The sequence below is a fragment of the Zalophus californianus genome, chromosome 3 (assembly GCF_009762305.2).
Source record: "Zalophus californianus isolate mZalCal1 chromosome 3, mZalCal1.pri.v2, whole genome shotgun sequence".
In the NCBI taxonomy this organism is placed as follows: domain Eukaryota; kingdom Metazoa; phylum Chordata; class Mammalia; order Carnivora; family Otariidae; genus Zalophus; species Zalophus californianus.
In genome coordinates this window covers 183,544,851-183,559,395 of record NC_045597.1, presented here as the reverse complement: position 1 = coordinate 183,559,395, position 14,545 = coordinate 183,544,851, and the positions used below count along the sequence as shown (strand labels likewise).

General features: G+C 41.4%; 1 protein-coding gene across 11 annotated transcripts in view; it reads left to right on the top strand.

The window, feature by feature from the left end:
* The window catches only part of COL4A4 (collagen type IV alpha 4 chain), a 124,606-nt gene that overhangs the window by 58,135 nt on the left and 51,926 nt on the right, over nt 1–14,545 (top strand). For all 11 annotated transcript variants that reach the window (XM_027589925.2, XM_027589927.2, XM_027589929.2 and 8 more), the window contains 6 exons: nt 257–326; nt 874–978; nt 4,486–4,650; nt 8,220–8,309; nt 9,403–9,566; nt 13,994–14,066. In XM_027589925.2, coding sequence (XP_027445726.2) covers nt 257–326; nt 874–978; nt 4,486–4,650; nt 8,220–8,309; nt 9,403–9,566; nt 13,994–14,066 — 667 coding nt within the window. The remainder of the gene's footprint in view (nt 1–256; nt 327–873; nt 979–4,485; nt 4,651–8,219; nt 8,310–9,402; nt 9,567–13,993; nt 14,067–14,545) is intronic.

Genomic DNA, 14,545 nt, shown 5'->3' with positions numbered 1-14,545 from the left:
GGGCATGAAATCGGTTTTTGGGAGTTAATTTTTTTTTTCTTTTGCGAGTTTTGTCAGTTGGTCATCTACTTCTGCTTGTAGGTGGGAGGCCGGGTGGTGCTTTTGTTATCCCAGAACTCCATGAAACATTCATGTTTCCAGTCAGCCTATAATCTTCATTTCTTATATGAATGCACTCTTGTTCTTCCAATAGTTATGGGCAACATGAGAAAAATACTAATATTTCTAAGAAAAGCATATGAATGAATGATTTCAGGGGGATCCTGGAGACCGCGGGTACCCAGGACCACCGGGGGTTTTGATAACTCCATCTCTTCCGCTCAAAGGTTTGTGTTCACTTTGGTTCCTTCATAAATTATTAGGAAACGGGATTTGGGTGCCCTGACAGAAGAGTCTGGCCCAGTATTTCTGTACATTGCATACCTGGTATGCTAAATACATTAATTTTAGTAAGAATATATAATTTACAGGTGCCAGTAGATAGGTGCATCTGAATCATCTCTATGGGCATATGACTCCAAATGTGATTTTAGGATGCAGAAATTGTTATTATCTCACCTTTCCAAAAGTAGGTTTTTTTTTTAATTGCTAAACCATTTGATTAAGACCTACCGAGATGCTGCCTCCAAGAAAAAAGTGACCCATATCACTGAGAGAGACAGTGCTTCCCTCAGTTCATGTGTTTGCAGAGCAGGGGCAGCTGAAGAAGGGGTTCTAGTTTGAGATCCTGCATTTTTTTTTTAAATGTCGGGAGAAATCGCAAGAACAGTCTTTTAGTTGTGCTCAACCAAGTCTCACAAGAAGTAATTGTGTGTGAATTTTAAAATGTATGTATACAGTTATTACTTTGACATGTGTTGTTGTTTTGGGCAGGCCCTCCAGGGGATCCGGGGCGCCCTGGCCGCTACGGAGAAACGGGGTCTGTTGGACCACCTGGTCCTCCTGGCCCCTCCGGTCCACCAGGGGAAGCCCGCGCAGGTAGAACTCTACTGGCTCTTACATGCCAGGTTTCCCACATCCTCAACCTCAACCCTAGCTGATACTGAGCTCAACTAGGGGCGTTTCAGAAAAACTCATGACTGTCCTGCCCTCCAGACCAAGCATGTTGGGCTCTCTGGGACGTAGACCTAGGTGTCTGCTATTATAAAAGCACCTCCTATTTCTAATGGACAGCTGGACTTAAGAGCCACTGAACTCAAACCAATGAGTGGCTTCCTTGGAAGAAAGCCAGGCTCCTCGGCTGCACCTCAGAAATATTCAGTCAGCATCTCAGGGGGGTGGTGAGGAATATGTGTGGGTAAGAGGCATCCCGCAAGATTGTCACAGGCACATAAGATTTGGAAATGGGTGCCAGGGTAGAATGTTTTTTCAGGTCTTAAAACCATCTTGGAAGACTCTCCTTGTTGACATCTGTTCATTAAAATTGAGTTCCTCTCCTATGTGAAAGGCGCAAATACAGATTATGAGTTTAAAAATGTTATTAATTAAAAAATTTAAAAAATGAAATGTGATTCAGCCTTAGTTAAGAAACCAAAACCAAAACAAAAGTCCTCACCTTCCCCCCGCCAAATCTGCACCCCCTCCAAAAACAAACAAACCAAGCAAAAACACCTTAGAGCTCATGGTAATAGTGGAGGAAGAGCCTGGGAAAGAATCCTATTGATAGAGGACTTTGAACTCCTTCAAGTGCTGTGGTGACTGATATTCCCAAGTAAGATTAGGAATAGAAGCTTAGAGTATATTTGCATTCTGTGAACTCAGGAGAACTGATTTAACATGCGAAGAGTGAGTCTTGAATAGATGTAATTTTATCCAGTCTGTGTCTTGTTATATTTCCTGAGAAGGAGTAAGAAGTTTCCAGAGATTCATCTGTTAACTACCAAGTTCTTTAACTACCCCGATTCTAGCTTCCACTTTGTGGGATCTGATAACCCACTACAAAGTGGGGCAAAGCTTTGTTTAGTTGACTTAACTGTAGATACCATGGCCTTGGCTTAATTGACCAAGGACTATATAAGTCAAAGAGAGAGTACTCAGCTGGTCAGGAATCATTAGCACCTGGTCTTAGATGTCTCCTTTCGGGCTTGTTCATAATAAAATAGGGGTTCCAACAGATTGAAATAAAAACCCAGTGGGAGTAAGCAACACATATCTCTAGCAGACTGAAAACCAAATGTAGTAGAAAGACTCTTACTTCCACAAGATTTTTAAAAAGAATTAACCCAGTGGCTTTCAAATCTTGACTACAACCCGTTATAAAAAATACATTTTATATTATATTGCATTTACATTGCATTGCACACACTTATGTGTATCTACATACACATACGATTAAAACACAAATTCCCAAAGAAAAAAGAAAAACACAGATTTCACAAAATAATACCTTTTTGTGTATGATATATTCTATTTTCTGTGCCACTTTTTTCTTTTGGAAAAGAATTTTTAATGCTGGCCACAACTTAATTGATTTCATGGGTGGTCAGGGCTGCTATATGCCAGACACTGTAACCGATTTTCCCTGTTGAAAGGTGGTTGAGGATTTTCCATGGCACCGGGACAAGATACCAGGTAGTCCATCCAGTGACTGTAGGGGTTTGGAGACAGGTCTTAGGAGTGACATGAAGACAAGTTGGCAGCCAAGTCCACAGGAGCACATTTCATTTAAGTACACCAATGTCTATAGCCTTTATTATACATATTTTATAATCGTCTAAAGTATTTGCCATTAGATAAGCAGGAGTTTGGAGTTATATACCTGTGACTGAATCCCAGCTTTGCCCCACTTTGTGTAGTATACTGAAATAGTTACGCGTTTACACTGTGGACGAAAATTCCAGGTTCTGCTACATACAAACTGTGTGATCTTGGGCATTTACTAAACCTCTCTGTGCCTCAGTTTTCTCATCCTCAGAGGGCAGTTCTCGTTAGGGTTGAGAGAAGTAATATGAATACAGTTCTTAGAATGTTAGCTATTATTATTACTCATGTTTGGCCTAAATTTTCTGTGCCTTATCTATAAGGTACAAACTTTTTGCAAGATTGTTTCAGGAGTAAGGATAATGTTTGAAAGTGTATGTAAAGACCCAGCACATATGCACACAATAATGAATGCTGCTAATTTGGCTAACGTGCCACTTACTGATTACTGACAGGGTTTCAGTTGCCTATTGCTGAACAAATTACCCAAACCTTAGTGGCTTAAAACAACAATCAGCCTATTACCCCTCACTGTGTGGTTCAAGAGTTCAGGAAGGGCTAAGCTGAGCAATTCTAGATAGAGATGTTCCTATGGTGGCAGCCGCGTAATGGCTGGAACCAGAACGTGAGGACTGGCTGTGCATCTCTGTCCTCTATCTTTCGTGTAGTCTCATGGCCTCTCTGTCCTGCTCTGTACTTATTTAGGCTTCCTTATAGCATGGTGGCTTCAGAGTAGTGGTATTACCTCCATGGTGGCTCAGGCCTGCAATCCCAAGCATCTCAGCTCACAAGGCAGAAGCTGAATCATCTTTAATGACCTAACCTTGACCTTATATATATGGTGTCACTCCTGTTGTACTTCATTAGTCCAAATAATCACAAAAAGCTGAATGGAACATTCAAGGGGAAGGGAACATGTCACCTCTTGCTAGGAGAGCTTCAAGCTTCTACAACAGTGTGAGGGAGAAGAGCTAGCATGGTGGCCGTCTTTGAAAACGACTGTCTTCCACTGAGAGATTCATGCTCAGGAAGAAGAAGCTGTGAGAAGTGGTTACTCTCATAGGAAGGCTTCAAGCTGTCTTCAGCCAAAGTCCCCAGCAAGGGGGTTGTTTCCTGCAGGAAAGCAGGATTTAGCTTTGACTCACTTTGACCTCTGAACACACTGAACATCTCAGCATTCCTTGAGCATGTGCAATTACCAGATATTGCACTAAGGTCCTTACGTGAATTATTTTATTTATTCCTCATAACAAGCCTCTGAGATAAATATAGGTGATTAGAGAAGTTCAGTAACTTACTTAAGTACATGTGGCTGGAGAGAGAGAAGTTGGGTTCAAATCCAGCACCTCTCTGCCTCCCCACCAACCTAGGTTTCTATGAAAGGTATGGTATTCTATGTCTCACATAGATTATATATGAGTCTGTATTTTTATTCACTACATGTGCTAATAAGTTCATTCAGATTATTTTTAACCAAATTATCAAAGTGGCAAGATTGAAAAATAGTATTTTTAATTAAATAATATGTATTTTCCCCCCAATAACCCTAAATAATAGGGGAAAAGTAAGAAAATCTGATTCCTCAAACCTGTTTCCATTTGTGTGCTTATTTCAAAGATGGCAAGGTATTTTTATGGCTGGGATATTAAGTCATTTTGAAGTACATTTTTGTTCCCCCTTAAAAGTATTTACAGCCTAAGGAAGAATGTACTGATTTTCATTTCTTCTAAACAAAAGTTTACTCTGAGAGATAAATGTGGTTTTAATTCTTGATTTCTCCTGGAGGCATGATGGGACCTCCTGGGCCAAGAGGGCTTCCTGGTCATCCGGGATTTCCAGGGGCAGCTGGTATCCCTGGGAGAGCTGAATCCAGTCCAGGAAAGCCAGGGAACCCAGGACCACCAGGGTTGCCCGGAGCCCCAGGGCTGCAGGGACCTCCGGGATCAGATGGTAAAGTGCTCCTCCTTCACATTCATTGGCATTTATGTTGCATGTGATATTTGCCGTGTCATGCAGAATATGTGACTTTCTAAATATTTTTAAAAATTATCTAATATTTCATGAGCCAAGTTAGTATTCTTAATAATACAAAAAAGTGGACTGATGTTGGATATCGCATCAGCTACAGCATATGAAAATATTTGGTTGAGCATTCAAGTGTGAATTATGGAATTTTGTAAGTGAATATGATTTTTATTTTTTAAGTGTAGTTTTAATTTTTATCAGAGGTACAGATGGACTGCTTGAGAATCAAACAGTTCTATGAAGCCTGTTGTGAAGAACTGCCATCCCAGGCAACCCTTCTCCTGTTCCTTCCTCCCCAGGGGGCATTATTTTCACACAAGTAGTTGGATTTTCTGTTATTTGACTTTCTAGTGACCTTCAATGTACTTGTATTGCTATTTCTTAATTTTTTTGGGGGGGACAGAGGGCGAAAGAGAGAATTCTAAGTAGGTTCCATGCCCAGAATGGAGCCCCATATGGGGCTCAATCTCTTGACCCTGCGATCCTGACCTGAGTCGAAATCAAGAGTCCGTCGCTTAACCAATGGAGCCTCCCAGGTGCCCCACTATTTTTTTTCATTCTTGAGTTTGAGCCTAATCTTCTGACTTCCTTCCATAGAAGATGAAATTAGCTCTCTTTCAGTCCCTCTCCACCGCACATATGCACACTTTCTACTCCCCAAACCCATTCAATTTAGTTATTATCTTAATTTTGATTAAATATTCATTATTTACCCTGGATGGTTACATAAAAGCTATTCAGCAGTTCAGCCATATTATAATACACCTTATTACTTTTCTAGCACAACATTTTGTTAATAATTGTCTTGTTTTCTTTGTGTGTTTGCTTGGTTTTCAATATAATTTACTGCTAATTCAACCTCAAACCATGTAGAATTGTATAAATCTCCATTCTAACTCATTAAATATTTTATCACTATTATCTCCTAGAGCTTTTTAACCTGTTCAGATTAGGTCAGGTTGCAATTTTTTAAAAGATTGATTTATTTATTTTAGAGAGAGAGAGAGAGAGAGCTCGTGAGCAGGAGCAGGGGCCGAGGGAGAGGGAGACATACAGACCCCCCTGCTGAGCATGTACCCTCGCCCCACTCTAAAAGCTCTAAAGCTCTGCTCTAAAAGCTTATAGAAATTTTTCTTTTTTTTCCCCAATGATCTTAAATGTCACAAGGACTTGCCTCTGTGTGGGCACATTTGCATTTGTTGGTAGGTGCTCAGTGGGCAGGTTCCAGCCAACACAAATCCTCCATTTCTGGATAAATTTCTTGAAGTGTCAAAAACTAATGATGTTTTATATGGTGACTAAACGTAATAAAATAAAATTTAAAAAAATAAAAAAATAAAATAAAAATTTCTTGAAGTGTTTCTCTGAAGATACTTCATATCTTCAGTTTTCTCCTCTGGACTCTATACATTTGCCTGTTAGAGAATCCACCCTACGTGTCTCTTTCTCTCATCTTTATTCTTCTTCACCTTTATATTTTTCTGTAACACTTTCTAGTAGACTTCCCCAACGCCATCTGAGAACTCTGCTCCAGAATTTTTCAATTTCTGCTTTCATAATAATTTTTTTTAATTTCTAAGTGTTTTGTCATTGCTATTGTTTTAATGTTTTCTTTTGTAGCCATCTGTTCATGTTTTAGAGATGAAATGCCTTCTTTCATCTACTTCTTAAATTATATAGTTTACTTCAAAGTTTTCTTCTTGCTATGTTTTCAGTTACCTCCAGTTCTGAGGGGTCACGGTTACTGCTGTAATTTTTGAGAAGGAGATCTTAAGATTGAACTGTTTCTTTAACCAGTCATTCTGATTGAGGCATCACTGTTATTTTACTTCAAGGTACCAATTCCTGGGGCACCTGGGTGGTTCAATCGGTTAAGCATCCAACTCTTGATTTCAGCTCAGGTCATGATCTCAGGGTCATGAGATTGAGCCCTGCGTCGCGCTCTGTGCAGGGCATGGAGCCTGCTGAGGATTCTCTCTCTCCCTTTCTCTCTGTTCCTCTCTCCCCTGCTCCCAAGTGTATGCTCTCTTTCTCTCTCTTGCAAAAAAAAAAGGTACCAATTCCTGAAGTCTGGGAGAGATTTCTCATGTAAATTGTGCTCTTTGTTGCCTTTCCCCACAGCCTGCTTAGATGTCAGCTTTTCAGGGTCTGCTAGGCTCTCTCATATTTTTTTTTTCAGATTTCAAGATCTTTTATTACATGACCACATGAAATCAGGCCAGTGACAGGTTATGCAGTAAATAATATCCAGGAAAATGTTCATTTTATAATCTCTTCATTTTACAAATGTAACATTCTGTGTGACTGCATACTTTATTCTATGATCTCATTTTTTATTGCCCACCAAGGCAACCAGTGGCTGTTTCTGACTCCTCACTCACTTTCTTCACCACAGAATACCAGTCTTCTAAATTCTCAAAGCTTTGATAATTTATAATATCATATACCAAGAGGATTCCCTGTGCTCCATAGATATATTTATCCAACATCTTGCCTCCTATTGTCTGTCCTCCTATATCCCAAACTTGAAGAGTAACATTCAGGTTTTCTGGCAACATTATCCTTCTCAAAAAGAAATCCAGTCCCATAGTTTGTTTGTACTGTTTCCCAAAAGTTTCTTGAGCAAAACATGTAGTTAAGGAGGTCTTCCCAGAGGTGCCGTCCCCCAGCACGACGATTTTCAGTTGCTGGTCCTGGCTCTCCTCCTCAGAGTCCGACATGGTGTCCTGGGAACCAGGCCCGCTCCCCCACCCCCACCCCGAGGTAGAGGGAGGAAGGGTAGGAGGGGGTCTCCGGGGGCGGGGGAGAGGAGGAAGGGCGGCAGTGGGGGCAGGACCCCCCCCCCCCCGCCCCCGTGTCTCAGCGGCAGCTGGACGTATCTGGGGTGAATCACTCACCAGGCGCCATCTTGCCCACCTCCCCCGGTGCTCTCATATTTTTTTTGCTGTTGTTTTCTTTCCCCTTTGTCCTGCAGGCTTACACGTTTTTGTAATATTCATGTACTATTTGCTATTTTACTGGGATTTGGGAAGAATAAGGAATTTATTGTTTGTGTTTAATGTCACCTTTAGTCAGATGTCTCTGGATTTATACTTTTATGAGCTATATGTTATGCTTTCTTTAATTTGGTAATTATTCGTAATTGGAGGAGAAAAAGATCCTTGCCATACAGTTATTTTGTTTGTTTTGTTGGTTGGTGGTTTGGTTTGGTTTGTTTGTTTTGCTGTCTGTTGCCTTCCTCTGCCAGCCACTAAGTTGGGGTTGAGAGTAGGAGGGCTTTATCAGTGGCTGTGGTAGCAGGAACAGGCTGTGACAGTTGTCTGATCTATTTGTGTATATATGTTCTTCTATCAGAGAGAAAGAATGGTGAGGAAGGAATGGAAGCAAGGTGGGCTTAAGAGGAAGATGGGAGCGCAAGAGACACTCCCACCTGTTCTCTAGAATACATTCACAGAGACTATGTGATTCTCTCGCCCCCCTTCCCTCCTGTAAAGTTATATATTGTAGTGTTGGACACCCTGGACCACAAGGAATGAAAGGCAAAGTGGGTCCTCCGGGAAGAAGAGGCTCAAAAGGAGAAAAAGGCAAGTATGCATCAAAGGTAGGGTTTCCAGAAGACAGCAGCATATGGGGGCTTGGGGGCATTTATCATGTGAGCAATGTGCCATTTCACTTTGATGCATTACACGCCTTATTTACCCCTGTGAGCATTCCTTTTCATTATGTGCTTATGAGGTAATTAGAACTTACCAGAAGTCAAGTCCTTCTTTTCATTTCTTTTTTCAAATTTTCTTTTTTTATTTTTATTTAAATTCAATTAGCCAACATATAGTAGGACATCATTAGTTTTTGATGTAGTGATCAATGATTCATTAGTTGCATCTCACAAAATCAAGTCCTTCTATCTGAGAGTCTAAAGGAGACACTTGCCTGCTGTGAAATTTGCCTCAGAGTGGTGACTTTTTTCATGAGGTCCTTTTTATTCCTTGAAAAAGCAGAGATAGGATAGTATGGATCTTTTATTTCCCTTTCTCTCTGTGGGTCCATATTTTCTAGACTCATCAAATGTCTCTGGCTTCAAGTTTCTCCACCCTAAAGGTTGTTTAATGCCCTTTTGACCATCTGGGATAGGTGGGTATGAGAGCGTAAACACAGCTGAGTTCGACGATCCTAAAGGCATTTCTTTTAGACTGAAAGTCCCAATGATTAGAAAGTGCATTGTACTGAATTATCAATTATAATATGCAATGCGCCGGGCACCATCTTGGCTCAAAGGACCCAATAGTCCTTTTTCACATATTAGTTTGTTTATTTGTTTGAGTTTATTCTCCAACCCATTTTTTTTCTGTTTCTTCAGTAGGAACTAAATAAAAGATTTTCACACTTTAAAAAATAAGATCGCTTCTTTAAAGTTTCTTTGATAGAGTTGGATATCAACTTTTCCCCTAGAGTTTGTCAGGATGGGTTTCTTAAGACCCCAAACATACCATTTGTCTAAAAATGATATATCTGCTCCACACAGACCATGCCTAGCAACCCTTGCACAGTGTCCCATGCCCCCACGTCAAACATTATCAGGACCTTTTGTTCTTATTTCATTTTTGGTTTTATTTAGTAAAGACTTTTTGGGATTTTATGCAGGAGATATGACAAAGCTGCCTTTTATCCTCTGTCTAGGAAACGCGGGGCTCTGTGCCTGTGAGCCCGGTCCCATGGGCCCACCGGGACCTCCGGGACTTCCTGGGAGACAGGGTAGTAAGGGAGACTTGGGGCTCCCTGGGTGGCTTGGAGAGAAAGGTCACCCAGGTCCTCCTGGAGCTGAAGGATCTCCAGGACCACCAGTGAGTAGCTCTTACCAGTAACAAACTTTCTAGTTGAAAGAGACAGAGATAAAATTCAACTGTCTCTCTTTCTGATGTATGGTGTGATATATATATTTTATGTTTTGAATATATATATATATAAATGACCCAAAAAATCATCTATATTCATTCATTCATCAAACTAATATTTATTGAATACCTACTATGTTCCAGGTGCCATTCTAGGTGCTCGGGATACAATAAGGAGCAGAACACAGTCTCTGCCCTCCTGGGGACTCCAGGGATTGGGTGGAGACACGCTATGTAACAAATAGATGAGTGTTTATGGATGATGATGATAAAGGCCATCACCGTCTAGTGTGGCTTGAGGGGCAGAGCTGGAGGAGATGAACTCAAGGGAGTGGCTGGAGGTTAGGAGGGGCTGTGGAGCATGGGGTTTGGCAGGTGGGTTGGATTTGAGCTTTTGCTCTGGATGACATGGAACAGACAGTGGAAAGTTTTAAGAAGAGAGAGACATAATCTGACATTAGCTTCAAATGGATCACTCTGATAGCTCTGGTAAGAACAGATCACGGAGGACAAGGGAAGAGGTGGGGAGATGAGCTGGATGATGATTACAGTAATCTTGGTGAAATGTGATGGTAGACAGATTAACATGTTGGTGCTGGGTTTGCCGAGAAGTGGTCAGATTCTCGAGATGTTTTGAGGACAGTGCTACTAGGTGGGCTGTTAGGCTAGACACAGGATATTAGAAGAAAAGTAAAGGCTGAGGCCCAAATGGGGAAGACAATGTGAGGCGTCGATGTGCAACGGGGAGAAGGAAGCAGTATTTTTGGTAATGTCTTAAATTTGAGGTGCCTGTTAGACCAGTCGAGGTGTTGAGTAGGTAGTGAGATGATATTCAAGTAAGGGATTCAGTGGAGAGGTCCAAACTCGAGATACAAACATTGGCTTTGCCAGGTTTTTCGTGATATTTCATGCACTGAGTAGATGGATCTGTTTTGAAATGGTTCGCATCTGCTGACCATTATAAGTGACTCGAGTTGAGGAACAACCTTTCAGCTACTTTGCTGCTCAGAACAAAGTCACTGCCCCATAGGGCACTCCGCTGAAGGCTAGACACCGCCCACCTGTCCCATCGTTAGTGAAGAGCCTTCACCCCGGGGTGACCTGGAGCCTAATCATCAGCCGCAATGTGCTCTTTTCCATTTTCCCCACGGAATGCCATGAAAATAGGGCTCCAATCTGAGAGCCTTAAGTGAGGGTGACAGTTAGGCTCTCCCTGTACCACCCTTGCAAAGCACCGTGGCAAAGTCCGCTCAGCAAGAAGTGTGTTAAATGAACATGGCTGCAGCTGTTAAGTACTTTGTATTTTATTGCCTGCTTTTTTAATTCAACATTTTAGCATAGTCATTTTTTTTATGTTGGTACTTAATCTTCTTAATGAAGAGTATACTGGCTCTAAAATATTTTTGTGGCTTCCTCTTGAGTTGCTTCTCAGGGCTAACATCTTTTAGTGTGAATGACTCGTTCATCCAGGATTGTCCTGCCTGAGCTTTCTGCAATTCAGTTGCTCTAGGGCTCACCTCTTTGGACAGGTTCTATTTCTAATGTCCTTTTTCTGTGTCTGATTCTGTCCATACGACTTCTGTGCATTAAATTCATCACAGGGTGGTCATAGTTGGGGACCAGGTCCATAGGATGGGCACCTGGTCACCTGGTCAGGATGGGAGAAGAATGGGTAGAAGGAGAGAGCACGGGGGAGTCACGGGTGATCATTGTGGGTGCTTTTGTATTTTTCGCCATAGTCTGAGGATGGGGGTTTCCCACCAAGATGCTATAGTGCAAGGCATGGGACCTTAGGGGCACGTGGACCCACCTTCACATCCCAACTATGACATTGGTGAGCTCTACAGTCTTCTTGAGCTTCAGTGCCTCATTTATAAAATGGATATAATGACACCTGTCTTACAGGTTTCTTGGTAAGGATTCAATTCAGCAGTATATTTTGAGGACTGTAAGGTATACACACCAGTGAACAACCAGGGTCACTGCCCCCAGTGAGTTGCAGAGCAAACCAAAGGTCACAAACTGACATGGGCTAAATCTGATCCACTGGCATGTTGATTTTTGTCTTCGTGGTGTTTGTTTTTGTATTATTAATAAGATTTATGGCTGACCTTGGGAAACTGAAAGTTCATTAACACAGGGTCAGTGCATTCCTACAGTTGCCAGGAGCTGAGAGGTGGGCATGCCTTTGGGAGCAGGGCTGGGTGCTCATGTCCCCACACAGTCCATCCATCTGCTTCCCTTGGTAGGCATGGCCCCTCAGCCTCTGTGGCTAAAGTCCCTAATCTAGATCATGTTTTAAACAACAGGTACATGCCTGTCAGAGAGGGGTTCTTTTATTGCTGCTGAGATTTTGTGGTTGTATTAACACATGTATTTAGTGATCTCAGATCTTAGAACAGTGACAAGTAGCCCTTGATCCCACAGCTGCTGGGAACCTTTGGCCCAAGAATCTCTTAGATTCAACATTTGTTTCACCAAGAATCTAAGCGCCACGAAGGCAAGATGGTCTGCTGTTGTCTGTTGTGTCCTTGTAATGTGTATTATTGAATATTAATCCATGTCAAAAACCTGGAACCCTACCATTTGCTTTGCAAGGGTGTCAAGGGTGGTACAGGGAGAGCCTAACTGTCACCCTCACTTAAGGCTCTCAGACTGGAGCCCTAATTTCATGGCTCGAGTCACTTATAACGGTCAGCAGATGCGAACCATTTCAAAACAGATCCATCTACTCAGTGCATGAAATATCACAAAAAACCTGGCAAAGCCAATGTTTGTATCTCGAGTTTGGACCTCTCAACTGAATCCCTTACCTGCTGTTATCTGTTGTGTCCAAGTAATGCCTGACACGTTAGGTTCTCAGTAAATGTCTCTTACAAAAATAAAGAGAGCCCTACCTTCTCAGCTCAGTGCTGGCTATCACTTTTTTTTCTTACAAGCTCACCTAAGTCTGTGATCTGACTCTAGTGCTTCAAATTCTCTATCTGCAGAGCATTAGAGCAATTGATAGTACATTCTAGATCTCCAGCATGCTAACTAACACACTGCTCAGACTCCCAGGAGCACTCCACCGGCATTCTGGAGTGGAATTGGTTCCCAAGCTCAGTGAATGGTTTTATGTGTTGATAGTTTATCAGAAGGACGTTATCATTATCTGCCTCTTGGACTGAATACTGTATCTTGTATACTTTGGCCCTGTCTGGTTGTCACTTATGACCTAGCATATAGGGGAAAATTAAGAATTAAAGCAACATTCAACCCATATTAGCACTTTATAATTTCTAAAGTTCCTTTCCTGTCTAATCCAGCTATTTCTACTCAGAAATTTGTTCCACCCACCTTTTTGGTGTCTCATAAATATTGTTACACAGTATGCTATACTATAGTGACGCTTCTGGGGGTTTCGAGGGGGTGTGTGGAAATGCTTTTTCTCTACATCAAATGGCTCCCACGCATTTTTGCTATTTGGGTTTTTAAGCCTGTTGTGTAGTTTTGGGTTCTTCTTCATTCTTACTGCTTAATACTGCCATTATGCTTATCTCTACTGGCACTTTCTTCTCTTAGTAGTTAACTGCTTATAAAATGCCAGTTAAGAAGATAATTAAGCTTGCACGAACATGTTGTTAGACTTTATGAAAATAAGACAAGGTGGCATCTCTATGAGAGAATTGTTTACTCAATCATTTTCACCTCTGTCTAAATTCTTGATTTAGAGTTTCTTGATTTTTGAGATCATGGGATAAGTAACCTTAAGCTATGGATAGTGTTTCTGTAGGTGTATTGACTATGATGCTTGGCCACTCTAATATACTGATGGTAGGTTTCCAGGTTTTTGACACGGATTAATATTCAATAATACATAATGCTTGTAAAAACTATGACCCAAATAGCTGCCTTCAGCTTTAGTGGCAGCTCTTGTGGTTAACCTACCCTCCTCCTCTTTCCTCTACACTCTACATTAAAATGCCCAAGATAGTTAAAATTTTATTTTGAGATAAATTTTATTTTTGACCCAAAGAAGTTGTAAAATCATGCAGAGAGTTCCCATGGGCCCTTCATTCAATTCAGCTTCCCCCGTGATAGCATACGTAACCATAGTATATTGCCCATACCAGGAAATTGATATTGATATACATTTCTGTTGAGTCTGGTACAGACCTTTTCCATATTCCACAAACTTTTAAATGCAGATCGAGAGCCTCAGTTTTGTAAGGTAGGACCCATGTTAGAAGGCAAGGAAGAGAATGATACTAAGAGTGTGAAACCAGAATCTAGAACAGGTGATTTAGAAGGAAAGAAGAGAGAGATTGGATGTACATGAATAACTTTTACCTCATCAAAATTAAACTGATTTGTTCCTCTTATTTTTCACCAAGGGGAAACAAGGTGCCTCAGGACCACCTGGCAGCAAAGGAGAAAAGGGTGACATGGTTGTATCGAGAGTGAAAGGTGAGCCTAGTCAATCACGTAGCTCCCTGCCATTCAGTGAATGATATAGGAACCATCCTCTTGCATTCATGTCCCTTGTGACCACAGATCAGTTCTCTAACAAGATTCAGGATTGTTGAGATTGCTTAAAATATATTCCTTGCCCCTCACCTTTCTTGTGAGAATGTTGAGCCTCAAATCGTCTATCCCTTATTTGAAAACATAAAAACCATATTCGAGTCCTCATTATTGTGAATCTGGGCTTGACACAAGACCACCTTTGACTTCCCAGTGTGTTATAACATCCTGTATTCATCAAGACTATCTTGGTCATGTCAGAAACCCAGCCTGAAGTCGTTTTAGAGAAAAAAAGTAATTTATTGACTCAAACAAAATTTGAAGCAATAGATGTAGGGTTGGCCCTGGGATGGCTGGATCCAGGAGATTCTTCCTGCATCTTGCATCTTTCATTACACCATCTGCATTTCTCCCCAAGACTG